The sequence below is a fragment of the Podarcis pityusensis genome, assembly GCF_964106645.2.
Source record: "Podarcis pityusensis genome assembly, chromosome: Z".
Lineage (NCBI taxonomy): Eukaryota > Metazoa > Chordata > Lepidosauria > Squamata > Lacertidae > Podarcis > Podarcis pityusensis.
Genome location: NC_138044.1, coordinates 15,636,101 through 15,651,073, shown reverse-complemented (window position 1 = coordinate 15,651,073; position 14,973 = coordinate 15,636,101). Strand labels below are relative to the sequence as shown.

General features: G+C 45.1%; 1 protein-coding gene across 2 annotated transcripts in view; it reads left to right on the top strand.

Moving 5' to 3' along the window:
* ABL1 (ABL proto-oncogene 1, non-receptor tyrosine kinase) overlaps positions 1–14,973 on the top strand; it is a 132,263-nt gene that overhangs the window by 100,976 nt on the left and 16,314 nt on the right. For both annotated transcript variants that reach the window (XM_080990597.1, XM_080990598.1), the window contains exons 5-7: positions 2,874–2,958; positions 4,059–4,236; positions 12,762–12,946. In XM_080990597.1, the coding sequence (XP_080846723.1) occupies positions 2,874–2,958; positions 4,059–4,236; positions 12,762–12,946 (448 nt within the window). The remainder of the gene's footprint in view (positions 1–2,873; positions 2,959–4,058; positions 4,237–12,761; positions 12,947–14,973) is intronic.

The window sequence follows — 14,973 nt, the reverse complement described above, 5'->3', positions numbered from 1 at the left end:
GCATTGTCTGTAAAGGCACAGCCTCCTCCCAGCCGTGCTTTGTAAATGACCTTCTGGCCACCCAAGCTTCTGTTTATCTTGGACTCTACGCCCTGCTGAGCAGGAACCGTACCTTCCTCACTCCAGAGTGAGGCCAAGCCGAGATGGCTTTCTGCTAATAACATCATAATGCAATTTTAACTGTGGCAGTGGAAGACACTGCGGGGAAAAAGAGAGAGGCAGTGGCTTTTAAAATGCAAAACTTTCTCTCCATGGTTTGGGTTCCATTGCAAACTCTGAGGGGGGCAGAATTCTGTGGCAGAAGCTCTTCTAGACTTGTATAGTTGGAATCGGACCCCTTCAATGCAGGAATCACAGCTAAAGAATTCTGCTTGTGCTGTTAGCCACGGTTTCCAGAGAGGCAATGTGCCATTGAGTTTTAGTGGCTGGAGACAAGCAATTGGGGAGCGAATCGGATACTGGACTAGATGGAATTTTGGTTGAAGCCAGTGAGGCCCCTCTTAATACTTTTTAATACTTTTAAAAGCATCTCCAGATCAGGAAGGCAGTGTATGTAGTTCTCCACACTTAATCTCCACAACAGCCCTGTGTGGTTGGGAGATGATGACTGGTGAGTGGTCATCCAGAGAACTTCATGGTCGAGTGGGAGATTGAAATCCTGGTTTCCCAATTCCTAGTCTTACACTCTAACCACTACACCACACTGGGTTTTTCTCATTTTGTATTTGTAGATTATATGTGACAGGAACAGTGAACTTGTTGACCCCCCCCCCCATGTCACCCTCTCAACTCCCATGAGGTTCAGTAACCATCATGGTTGGGGATGATGGGAGTTGAAGTCCACTGATGTCTGGAAGGATGGTTGGAACAGGAGTCCAGTGACATCTGGAGGGATGATGGGAGCTGGAATCTAGAGGACTAGAGATTTCTCCACTCTGGTATATGCCTCTGAACTTTTTAAGCTACTGATACATCTTCCCTCTGCGAATATTGACTACCTAATCAAGCCTTAAGTGTCATGTCTCACACAAGATGCAGGAAGCAAGGAGGGAAAAGATTATTAATGTGGGGACAGCAGCAGTTTATGGAATTTATCTGTGTTATGCATAATTCCATGGAAAGAGAACAAGGAAGGGGATCCTTTTTCCTCCATGATATTAAAACTTGGGGTCACCTGGGGAAGTTGTTTGTCAGTAGATCTGGACAGGCAAAAGTGTGTCTTTTTATATAATACTTCATTAACTCATCAAGGTGTGCTGATGGAAACTAGTTTTGATGGCTTTGAACACTGACTAAACAAATTCATTGGGGAGGTCTGTTGGCAGCTTAATAGGTTAACAGACCCTCCACATTCAGGTGTGGCCTGAAGCAAGTCCTGAGGGCCCGATAGAGAGGCCTGGGGGGCCATATTTGGCCTCTGGACTTGCGGTTCCCCACAGGGGATCAGCCAGGAGCCCACAGATTGATTCTTGACTTACTCCAAATTCCAGTTAACCCAGCCACCACCATCCCTGGCTCAGCATGTAAATTAGCCCCTATGATATTTCAGAGGAAGGTGACAATTTCTGAAGTTGCATCGATTTCCACATTGCTCAGCCATTCTCTGGATGGTACCTGTGTGGCCTTTTCAAAACAAATAAAGGGAGAGTTTAATCTGGATATAGGGAATAAAATTGTCTCCTGGAACTGCAGTAACCCAACACCAGCAAAATATAAAATAAAAGAGCTTCAAGCAAAATATAGGGTGGTATCAATGCACTTGTTCCATTAGCAAAGATTTTCGCTCACACAATGGAACTCCTCCCCCCTCGTCCACCCCGTGCATGCCCTGCACCCTCCCCAAACTGCTCCTGAGGATTGGAGAAACCCCCAGATTTAAGGGGCAATTGTGAGGAAGAGAGAGATGGAAAGGACAGTGTCCCAGTGCATGCTGGTCAGTAATCATACAGTCCAAAGTTGGAGTTAACTCTTTATTAGCAAAAACATGATCTCCACAGACATTGCGCAGTGGCTAATTTCTGGTGGGTCTTATTCCATGGAATCAGTTGCTGAGACTGAAGGTCCCCACCTCCCCACAGCTATCTACGTCTCCTCTCCAGGGCTATTTCCAAGCAATCAGATACTGCGCCTGCATACAGCCAATCTCTCCTCTCTTTTCATACCTTTCCTTGTTCTGGAAGACTTGGGGGGGGGGGAGGTGAGCGTGTCACAGCAGGAGGGGGAGACACCCATGACTTTTCACCAGCCTGACTCATCTCTGCATATTGACCTTCCTCCTCCCACTTGCCAGATTCAGATTCAGATTCAGCTTCTGATTCTTAACTTCTCTCTGCCACAAACACTCGCAGCTCACTAAGCCCAGTTACTTCTTCAGATTACGACACCTCTTCTTTGCAGTCTTATTCCTCTGACCACTCATTGTCATCCCGTAACCACGCCCTGGGCTCTAAACCTTCTTCCCTTGGGGGTTCCCCAGCTGGTTCCTTCCACCATTCCTCTGTGTCCAACCAGACCATGACATAGAGTTGTGTAAAAATAAATCCATGCATGGACAAGGATTGGATATAGCCAATTGCTGCGCTGAGGGGCAGGCCTGAGGCTAGAGGTTTTTGATGTTCTGCAGCCTGAGGCCAGAGGTTATCAATATTATGTAATGTAAGGCCAGAGGTTATCAATGCTCCACAGCCTGAGACCAGAGGTTATCGATTTTCTGCAACCTGAGGCTAGAGGTTATCGATATTCCACAGCCTGAGACTGGAGGTTATTATTGTTCGTGCAAATGTAATTTCCAGTGATTCCATTATCTAGAGTCTAGACCATGTGCTGAAATCATTCTCTCTCTTCCTGTGCTCCCCTTACCTCTTTTCCTGCAGGAGGACACTATGGAGGTAGAAGAATTCTTGAAAGAAGCAGCGGTAATGAAGGAGATCAAGCATCCAAACTTGGTGCAATTACTGGGTAAGTGTCAGAAATACCAAGCAGGGCGACTCAAACCAAAGCCTTGCGCAGCAATACAGGACATTAAGGAGAAGATAAACCACTTAACCACACCAAGGCTTCACAGAGAGGCATTTCAATTCACTGGCAGGAGCTGGCAATTAATTTTTTTAAAAGTTGAACTGAGTTAGGTTTGTGTGTCTGTGTGTGTTTAAATCTTCATACTTGTATTTAATCTATAAAAGGCCAGAAAGCTTAGACATCTTTAACCAGCTTCTGGAGGAAACTTTGTCTTCTCTTACCATAGTAAGTTGTTTTATTTCAAGTCAGAGCTTTGAACCATCTAACTCAGTATTGTCCACACTGACTTGCAGCATCTCCCCAGGATTTCAGGTAGGGAGACTCTCCCAGACGTACCTGGAGATGCTGGGAATTGAACCCTGGGACCTTTTGCATGCAAATCAGATGCTTTATTACTGAGCTGTGGTCCCTTCCTCATAGGAGTGCAGCACCTCTAGCTTAAAAATCATTCATCCTAGTCATAGGAAGCTGCCTTACACAGTCAGACCTTTGGTCCATCTAGTTAAGTATTGTCTACATTGGCTGGCAGCAGCTCATCAGGGTTTCAGACAGTGGGTCTCTCCTAGCCAGTGTGGTGTGGTAGTTAGTGTTAGTCCAGGACCACCGAGACCAGTATTCATATTGCCACACAACCATGAAGCTCACTGAGTAACTGTAGGGCTAGTCACTGCTTCTCAGCCTAACCCACCTCGCAGGTTTGTTGTGGGCATTAAATGAAAGGGGGCGGGGGAAGAATCATAAACACCACCTTGAGCTCCTTTCAGAAAATTAATCCCTAGGAAAAGGGATTGATTGTTAAACCACACTGAGAACTGTAGTTTTGGGAGGCCAATAGGGGTCTCAGCACCCTTAACAAGCCACAATTCTTTGTGGGAGAGGTTTGCAGTGGTATCATAGTGCTTTAAATGCATGGTGTGAAGATGGCCCGACAATGGATACAACCCAGAATTAATACTGCAAATCATAAATTATTATTTTTCTTTCTTTAGCAGGATTTATTTTTTTAAAATCTAATTTGTTCATTTTTAAATGTTTCATAGGCGTATGCACACGGGAGCCTCCGTTTTACATCATCACCGAGTTCATGACATATGGAAACCTCTTGGATTACCTGCGGGACTGCAACAGGCAGGAGGTGAACGCTGTTGTGCTCCTCTACATGGCCACCCAGATCTCCTCTGCTATGGAGTACCTAGAGAAGAAGAATTTCATCCATAGGTAGGAAAACTTTGTGCTGCTATTCAGAATAGTGATATGATTTGCTTGCTTGTTTGTTTCCTGTTGAAAGAGCCCAGGTCTGCAAATGGATCCACAATTTAAAAAGAAAAACATTATAGAGCAGTTAAAACATACTTTAAAAAATGGTGGCAGTGACAGCCACTAACTTGGATGGCTTTAAAAGAGTGATTAGACAGATTCATGATGGATAAATAAGGCTATCAAACAGCTCCACTGTAAAAGGTTCTTGTTTGCTGGGAAGTACAAGTAGGCAGAGTTTGGTAGCGCTCAGGCTGTGCTTGTTAGCTTCCCACTGGGGCATCTGGTTGGCGACTGTGAAGACGGGGTTGTACTATGTGAGCCTTTGGCCTGATCCAGCAGGACTCTGCTTCTGTTCTTACAGAAGAAAATGGAACCACCTCCCCTTCCACCACTAGCCTGCTACAGAGGCTGTTAATACAATATTTCACAGACAGAGCGATGCAGCTTTACAGTAGCACATTAATGTTGTCTGCTGTGTCTTGGAACACACAGGCACTCCTTAGGGAATCACGTCTTGCTTCTGGATTATTTTTCCTGCCAAGGGTATGTTGCATCCCTGCACAGCTTAGCAGCTGGCAAACCCAGACGTTCAGCTATTTTGGGAGTGGTGATGCTGCACACTCAACCCTGCAACTGTGTATAATGTGAACCTGAGCAAGAGTTCACTTTGCAGCAGAGAAAGTGGGGGAGATTTCAGTCCTTCCCGTACCAGCTGTTTCCCTCCACCCTAAAAAAATCCTCTTCTCCCCACCCCAAGGAGTGTTACAGATCCACCTTTGTCTGAAACCCTGGGAAGCCACTGCCATTGTAAATGATACTGAGATGATGGAGCAATGGTATAAGGAAATTTCATGTGTTCCTATATAAGCCAGTGCTTTCTTCACAACCATGAGCCCTGGAATTCTTTTTTTTTTTTTAATGATATTTATTGAGAATTTAAAATTACAGAGAAAAAAAAAAGGAAAAGGAAAAAAGGTAAACAAAAAGAAAAATTAAACAATACAAGTCAATAAAAAGAAAAAAAGAAAAAACAAAACACACAATACATCAAAACCAAAAACCAAAATAAGCAAAAAATTTAAAAACAAATCCAATATTCCCAAATCTTTATCTTTCGTTAACTTGTTTCATCGACCTCCTCACACCTCCCTTTTTTGTATTCTAGTTATTAATTATCTCAGCAAATCCTTTCCATCTTTCACTATATTCTGTCATTAAATTACCTTAATTTATTTTAACCTTATCTTACCATAAAAAGCCCTAAAGCTTAAAACTTAAAACTTATTTATACGTAATTCCTTTTAACATTTCTACTAAAGCCAAATAGTTTCATTCTAACATTTTTCTAATACTCATTAATTTTACAATGATTTTCTAAATGAATTTTTAAAACTTTCTTCCAATCTTCATCCATCGTCTCTTCTTCCTGGTCTCGGGTTTTATCAGTCCTTTCTATCCCTTCCATCTAGTCCATCAACCTGGTGACCTTCTATCCAAGGCTCTTAAGTCTTTTCCATGTCCCTTCTGCAGGTCTTCTTCATGTTTATACCTGCACTTTACTTTATCTTCTGCTGATCTTATTCTTAATTTCCTTCCTTTCTCACTGAGGGGTAGATCTCGGGGAGACTCCAACTTGACAATATCTTTATCCCTTCTCGACAAGTCAGCCCATTCTCCATAGTCAGCACTGAAATCCAAAAGATATTTAAAAGCATGCTTCAAAGTCCCTCCAAGGTTAAGGGCCCCCACAACTCCAAACTCCCCCTGGGCCGAAACCAGGTCCGAAAAGTCAAAACATCCCTGCATAGGGGGAGCTATCCAACTTCCCATCTCCAGACCAAACAGTACTCCATCTCTCCAAATCTGACTTTCTCCAGGTTCAGTCGTCAGAAACAACAACTTATGTTCCTGCAAGGCCGCAGCTCTCTCCATTTCTATTGCTTGAGGTTCAGCAACAACCTCCTCCTTTATCTTCTTCACAACTTGCCCTGTCAAAGCACATTCCTGGGTTGGTTCCTAACGAGCCCTGGAATTCTTAGGGGAAGGACAATAGTTCAGTGGTGGAATTTCTTGCCTTGCAAGCAGAAGGTCCCAGGTTCAATTTCTGTCATCTCCAGATGGGACTTGGAGAGAGACCCCTGGCTGAAACCCTGGAGAACATTGGGCAGTCATTGTGGACAATACTCTGCTAGATAAACCCATGGTCTGATTCAGCATGAGAGAGCTTCCTATCTTTTTAGTATAATGGCATTACAGTATTGGACCAAATAGATTCTGAGATGGTGTGTGAGGGTCCTGGCTTAAACTGCATGCAGCCCTTCCTTTAATTGGCAGGCCACCACTTTCTGATCCCCAAGGGCTCCCCTTGGCACAAAGGGAAGCTTACTTCTGCTACTTTTGTTGTACCTCCTATCCCATATCTTAATCATAAAATTGAGAGAGGGCTAGATAACCCAATGCTGTCACAAAAACATGGGATCAGGCCAGTGGCCCATCTAGTCCAGCCTCCTGTTCTCACAGTGGCCATTTGGGAAACCCTCAAGCCCATTATGGGAAACCCACGAGCAGGACCTGAGTGCAAAAGCTCTCCCACACCCTGTGGTTTCCAGCTGCTGGCATTCAGAAACATTGCTGCCTCCAACTGTGGTGGCAGAGCATACACATCGTGGCTGGCAGCCAATGAAAACCCTCACCTCCTTGCCCCTGTGTGGTCATAACCCCCAGGATGCCCTTGTCCCTTCCATCACTCCTGCCTTTCAGTCTTTCTCAGTCCTGATGTGGTGTACCAGTGTTTCTACCTCCTCTGTGATTTTACAATAAAACCTCATGATGAAACCTTCCTTCCTAATCACCACAGCTCTTTGTGCAAAATGAGCTCTTCCCCATCCTTCCTTCTTTCCTTCCTTCCCCTGAGCCAGTAAATTGCCCATAATGACACCCCTTTTCTCTCCCCACCCCGAACCATCATTCGCCGCTTTACAGTTACTGGAGTTCTCAGAAAGTCTCTTTCTCTCTCTCTCTCTCTCTCTCTCTCTCTCTCCCCCCGCCCCCTGCCCCCCACCCCCCATCTTTTCAACACGCTTTCCATCCTCCTCTCTCCTTGTCATCTTGTGCTTTTTAGTGATTCCTTTCTCCACCTGCTATTGTCTGGATTGTGTGCCTCTCCCGCTTCTCTCCATTAAGCATCTTTGCCATTCTTGCTGTCTGGAGGATTTTGACCTTTCAGTGTGCTGCAATTATTGCTAGCACTTTACATTCTTTGTCTGGGGAAATGGCCTCTGAGCAATCTAATAGCTGGTGGGTGACTTGATCAACTTTTTGGGGGCATTGTCAGTGTCTGTCTTGAAAGGAACTTGGGCTGAGCTTGGTGCCGTGTGGGAGGTCTCTATTTCCTTTCCGGGATGCTTCCTCTGTGACTTAGGAATGTTGACATGCTGGAAACAACCCCAGTCACTGGGCGGGGGGGGGGCATTCTTCAAATGGGACATTTGTACATCTCTTTCTCCACCCCACAGGGAAACGTGCACACCCACACCCACCAGAGTACATTTGAAAATGATTACAGTACTTCCAAACCACTCAGAAAACTTCAATTTGGTGCATGTTTAATCAAAGACTAGAATATAGATCATTTGCAGTGCATAGTCATTAAATTCACCTCACAATAAAGGGTAGTATTTATAGCAAATAATGCATGTGAGGCCCTTCCATTTGGGGAAGAGGTAGAGCATCTGTTGTGCATTCAGAAGGTCCCAGGTTCAACCCCCAATGGCATCTTCAGGTGGGAGAGACTCCCATCTAGCTCAGTATTACCCATAAGGTAAAGGTAAAGGAAAAGGATCCCTGGACGGTTAACCCAAGCCAAAGGAGACTATAGGGTGTAGTGCTCATCTTTCTTTTCAGGCGGAGGGAGCTGGCATTTGTCCACAGACAGCTTTGCTTTATTGCCTCTACTGACTGGCAGCAACTCTCCAGTGTTTCAGGCAGGGAGTCTTTCCCAGCCCTACTTGGAGAAACCACTAGGGTTGAAGCTGAGACCTTCTGCGTGCAAAGCAGATGCTCTGTTTCCAAGGTACAACCTTTCTCCTTTTAATTTTTCAGATGTCAATGTACATTATTCCACTTATTTCAACGTGTGATGAGCCAGCCTTGCTATTTTGGGTGTGTTTGTGCATGTATGCTGTTTATTGTAGTAAGTGGATCCATGCCTACCATCATGGCACTACTGTTCCCCACCCCCGACCATCTCAGACACTATTTATTTATTTATTTTATTCATTTATTGCATTTACATCCCCCCTTTTTTCCAGGAGCTCAAGTGGAACCACATGGTTCTCCCTCTCCTTGTTTAATCCCAACAACACTGTGAGAATGAGTGGCTGGCCCAAGGTCACCCAGTGAGCTTCATGGCTGAGTGGGGATTCGAACCTTGGTCTCTCAGATCCTAGTCCAGCACTAACTACTACACCACACTTGCCCTTTATGTCTGTTTTGCATGACTTTCCAGGTTGTGCCTGGATCAGGAGCCCTTTTTGCCTCACCTTTCTGTTGGTTAAGAGAGAGAACTTGAGGAAGTGCACCACTACACTCTGCTGGCGCTCTCTCTCTCTCTCTCTCTCTCTCTCTCTCTCTCTCTCACACACACACACACACACACACGCTGAGGTCAACTGCGTTTCATCAGAGTGGTGATCTTTCCCACACAATTAGCACGCCCACCAAAGGTTGCCCACCTGCTTCCCCTGTAACAAGCCTGATGATCCCACACTGAAATGCTGACCGTTTATCCCTAAGACACAAGCTTTTTTTCTGCTGTATCTAAAGGCTCATTCAGGCACCTCCATCTCTGATAATGGCACCACCAGTGTCTCATAGAATTGTAGAATTGGAAGGGACTCAAAGGGCCAATCCCTCCTCAGTGCAGGAATCACAGCCAAAGAATTTGGCTGCAGATTATGGGAGTTGTAGTCCAACAACATTTAGAGCTCAAAGTGTTTCCCACCAACCTTATCCAATCACTCCCCACTCCAAACACAAACTCTCCCCCTCCCAACCTAACGCTTACTGTCTCAACTGGTTCAATTTGCTCCATGCTGGGATCCTCATCTCCGGTCCAACCCCTCCTGCAAAGGGAACTTAGCTTCTTCTTTTTAGAGGAAGAAAAAAATTCAAGTATCACTCTCTGTCTCATTCCTTCTGCACTCTTGGGCACTTTGTTCTGCACTGTCAGTGACCCCAGATCGCAGGAGCAGGCAGGAAAAGTGTCTTGCTTCCCGTTCTCTTCTCTTCTTTGCAAACGGCTCACCCCCACAGACTCCCAGTCCCTTCAGGGGGGTGCTGTTGCTGTCCTCCTCAATGGATTTCAGATGCATGTTGGTGACCTCACTGAATGACTGGAGTTGGCGGGAAATGACGGTCGCTAATGACAAGGTGCTTTTCTCCCCTTTATGTGCTGTGTTGACTGCATTCTCGCTGACGAGAACAGGACATGTCGGCAACGGTGTGTGACAAATTAATGTGCCCTTTCAGTATGGCGCTCTCTCATTGAACAAGGAGCTCTTCTGTGGCTCTGCCAGTGACTTTGCAAAGTTCACAAGCACTGGGAAAGTGGTTCATGTATCTTTCACGTAGGGAAAGAGTTGCGCAGTTGGATTGATTTCCAATTTAGCGTGGCGTTGGGTGGAAACAATTTATTCAGCCTCATCGAACATAAGAAGTCGTGCTGGATCAGGCCAATGGCCCATCTAATCCAGCATCCTGTTTTCACAGTAGCCACCCAGATGCCCTAGTGGTAGATCTTCAAGCAGGACCTAAGCACAAGAGCAGCTCTCCCCTCCTGTGGTTTCCAGCAACTGGTATTCAGAACCATTGCTGCCTCTGACTTTGGAGACAGAGTTATTATGGCTAGTAACTCTTGATAGCCTTATCCTCCTCCTCGGATTTGTCTGCTTTAAAGCCATCTAAGTTGGTGGATATAATCCCCTCTTGTGGCACTGAGTTCCACAGTCAAATACATGCTGCACGAAGAATGACTTTCTTTTAAATGTCCTGAATCCACCAACATTCAGCTTCATTGGATGACCATGAGTCCAAGTATTAGGAGAGAAGGAGAATTCCCCCCCCCCCCATCCACTGTCTCCACGCCACACATAAAGGAGTCACTCTACCCTTTTGGTCATTTTGGTATTTTCTGAAACTTCCAGCTCTATTTTATACTTTTTGAGGTGAACTCTCTTCCATTGTTTTATGAAGGAGCTGAAAAATTGTATGGAAACAATTCCTCCATTCTCTCTCTTGTGTGTTATGGCTTCTACACCCTTCATTGAGGTTGTTACTTACTCCCCACTCCACAAACTCCTGATGCAGTGGCTCCTAAACCTTTTCAGGCCACTGCCCCCTTGGTTCCACAAACTAATCCCTAGTGCCCCATACTTTACCCTACCCTGTACAAATCATTATTCAGAATAGCAGTTTTCATGACCCACTGAGGAAGATAATAACACAAAAAAGTTCAAAACAATAATCATTAACTGCACATTTGTTCAGTTACAACTACTCAGTTTAATTCAACAAAATGAATGCACTTGATTCTGTGAAGCCAGCTTTTCAAAGTCTGATAGTCATTAACACCTCCATTTACACCCTCCTGCTACCCCCTTGCTTCTTAGGGCCCCCAGGTAATCCTGCCCACTTTGAGAACTTTGAGACTGTTGTAATGTTTGCTTTTTCATCACCAGGTGGATGTGTGTTACCAATAAATTTGGCTCCTTGGCCCAATTAAAATGATTGGTGAAGGGTTGTAGCTTAATGGCAGAACATCTGCTTTGTATGCAGAAGGTCCCAGCTTCAGCCCTCAGTGGCGTCTCTAGATAGAACTGGGAATAGCCCCTCCTGAACTCCTGGAGAGCATTGACAATACTGAGATAGATGTACCTATAAGCTGATTCAAACCAGCTTCTTGTTTAAATCTCTTTTTCCAGAATCATGAAAATTAGATTTTTTTATTTTATTTTAAGAGAACAGGACCAATTTTTCAGGTACAGAGCATCTGCTTTGCATGCAGAAGGTCCCAGCTTCAATGCCCAGTGGCACCTCCAGATATTGCTGGGACGGTCCCATACCTGAAACCCTGGAGAGAAACTGCCAGCCGGGGTGGGCTATACTGAGCTAGATGAACCAGTGGTCTGATGCAGGATAATAAGGCAACTTCCTATGCTCCTTGGGAGAATCTATTGCTCAGTGATAGAGCATCTGCTTTTCATGCAGATGAACTTATACACCGCACTATACCCGGAGGTCTCAGGGCGGTTCACAACAAGACCACAACATAGAAAATCAAACCAAAAGCATTAACCCAATAACCCCCCCCCCAAAAAAAACCCCACATTCTAAGAGGGTGTAAAGTGTATCAAAAAAATCAACATTCTAAATGGTGCAAAGTGTAAAACCAACACTTCAAACTGGGCCCAGAAACAAATATAGTGCAAAGACCTTTTAAAATTTCCTCAGGCTCTGTAGTTTATAAGTCACCCTGATGATACATTGTAAGGGCAGGGTATAAATCCAAATAAATAAATCGTCTGCCATTATTGATTTCCCCCCCTTCCCTCTCACTGAGGGAGTCCTAATGAGCTTCAGAGGAAGTACAGGAGTTGCGGAACACTGTTTGAAAATGACTGTTCTAGATCTCCTTTCATTCTTGACCTCTGCTGGGGAAAATACTTTCCTCGAGGTTGCTTAGTCTGGTGTTCCTTCAAAAGGAAGCTTTAAAAAGTCTCAGTTCTCTGCTAGCATCAGAGCCATTGGTTGAGAGGAGGCAAATCAGCTGGGAGAAGGTAAACCTGGAGCAGTGACCAAGTGGTGAGCAGAGAGTTCAATCCTGCTGGCTGTGGGGGTCTGCTTTGCCAGGGAAGATGCACACAGCAGGATTGAACCCCTCCCACCCATTCTTGGTGTCACCCAGTGACATCAGCTGATGGACAGTTGGGTGTGCTTTTGCAGAGAAATGGCCTTGTGGGCCAAACTGGGCTCCCTGGCAGGCCAGAGGGTCCCCATCCCTGAGGCATATCCCTGATTTTGCTAGTGGGGTACAGTGGGAATATTTGAAGCTCCCTGCAGCAAACAGCCACCGCCACCAAATTGTAGATGGCAGCAAAGAAGCCACAGTTTTCACTGCCATCCCATTCTTACATTCAGTTGGTAGAGCATGAGACTCTTCGTCTCAGGGTCGTGTTTTCGAGCCCCACGTTTGGCAAAAAAACTCTGCATTGTAGGGTGCTGGACTAGATGACCCTTGTGGTCCCTTCCAACTTTTGTCAGCATCTACACTTGAAACGTGCTTGTGTAAATTTGATGGAGCAGCCTCTGGTTATGTGAACTGACACTTAATGAGAAGCAGTGAGCACGTAATGGAACAGAAGTTGTATCTGCAGTGAAATGTAGAGAGAGATTTCATAGCCCATCTCCCATCACTGCTGCCACAGGGACCTGGCTGCCCGGAACTGCCTCGTTGGGGAGAACCACCTGGTGAAGGTGGCCGATTTTGGTTTGAGCCGGCTGATGACAGGTGACACCTACACAGCTCACGCTGGCGCCAAGTTCCCCATCAAGTGGACTGCACCAGAAAGTCTCGCCTACAACAAGTTCTCCATCAAATCTGACGTCTGGGGTAAGAGCTGTGTAGTGTGCCTGTGGTGTTCTGTTGTACATGTAAATAATATTGTGTTTGTATATATGTAATAATTTTAGATTAATAAAGTGATATGTGGTACATGCATATTAGGTAAATTGAGGGAAGCATTAGGTTGGGAGGCGGGGGGGGGGGGGAGTGTGCTCGGAATAGTGAGAGTGAACAGGAAGAACAGAAGAAGAGCCCTGCTGGATCAGGCTAATGGCCCATCTGGCTCAACATCCTGTTCTCATGGTGGCCAACAGTGAATGGATAAGCCTTTGAATATTGGTGAGAGACAGTTTGGGATCTAAATGTTGTTGGACTACAATGCCCATCATCCTCAGCAGGCTTAGCCAACAGTCAGAGATGATGGGAGATGTAGTCTAGCAACATCTGTGGACCCCCCAAGGGTGAAGATCACTGGTTCTGACAGACAGTTCAGGGCACTTGGACTCGGGAGTTGGATGTGGAGAGAATGACTGGATGTGCATGGGGTAACTACGTTGATTGTAACCAATTTTTGCATGATGGTTTCTGAGATCAAGGGAACAAGTCTTTGTGCTTGGATGCTACAAGAAACCATTTTGAATCAAGATGACAGGCTGAACCTTTCAAAACTGCAGTGATATCAGCCACTGATTTCAAAACTGCCTGGACTCCCATCATAGCTGTAGAAAAATCCAGTTTTCCAAGGTGGATAATATGCCTGCATCTGTGGAGGCTGTGGGTTGTGTTTTTTTTAACATCACATTTTCTCCTCAATCTCCCAAGTGCTGGAGGACCGAGCTGTTAACAAAAGAAATGGCTGGACTAGAACAGTCCCTGGTTGTTTCCCATGTAATGCATTGTGACACCTCTCAATACACAAGACGGCAGTGGCCTTCCCTTCATGTTAAGAGAGAGAGGGGTGGCTGAAGTAATTACATACAGGTTGCTGAGCTGATGACAAGAGGCTCTGCCTTGCCTAGGGGAATCTCAAGTACCTTTAAAGCACATTTGGAACATATCCCTACCCCCCAGCACCAAAGAATCCTGGGAAGTGTAGTTTGTCAAAGATGCTGGGTAAATTTCAGTTCCCATAATTCTTTGAGGAGGAAAATGTGCTTCAAATCTATGGTGTGTACACAGCTTTCATTTCCTAGGTGGGTTGCAATGCTTGAGGATTTCGTTCAGTCTCCCATCTTTAAGCAAACCAACCTGACATCAAGAATCACAAAACAGAGAAACCAGTAGGAGAACACTTTAATCTCCCAGGACATTCTATACAAGATCTCAAAGTAGCTGTTTTACTACAAAGGAATTTCAGAAATAGACTGGAAAGAGAAGCTGCTGAATTGCAACTCATTACCAAACTTAAAACCATGGAGAAACCTGGTTTGAACAAAGACATTGGATTCTTATCCCATTATACATGACTAAGCCATTTCTCACCTTCTCACCCCTTGCCTTTTCCTGTAAGACCCATTACAGTCGTTAAGAGTCGTCAGCAGGCTCATCCCAGCTATCTGCCAATCTCCCATTCCCACCACCCTTCTGAGTAATACCCCTCCCCACCTTCTCACTATATAGAAGGAGCTGGCAACTTCTGTTTCAGTGTATCTGAAGAAGTGTGCTTGCACACGAAAGCTCATACCAAGAACTAACTTAGTTGGTCTTAAAGGTGCTACTGGAAGGATTTTTTTTATTTTGATTATGGCAGACCAACACGGCTACCTATCTGTAACTGGAACCATGGAAGGCACCACATTGAGCCGCATGAAATGGAAGTCCATCAACCTCACCAAGAAACTTGCACAGGTACAGACTGATATCTTCTTTCTTACTAAATGCAAGAACCTGGACATTATACCCAAGGGTCTTAGAATTAAGAACCCTCTACAATCCACGTATCCCACTGAATATGCAAGAAAACTATGCAACACTTTCTCTAAGAAGCTGCTCAAACATCTGATCAGCGTTCTCTACTCTAAACAGAAGCTAATAAAGGAGGAACTCCTCGTATTAGACAACTCTATCAGGAACCA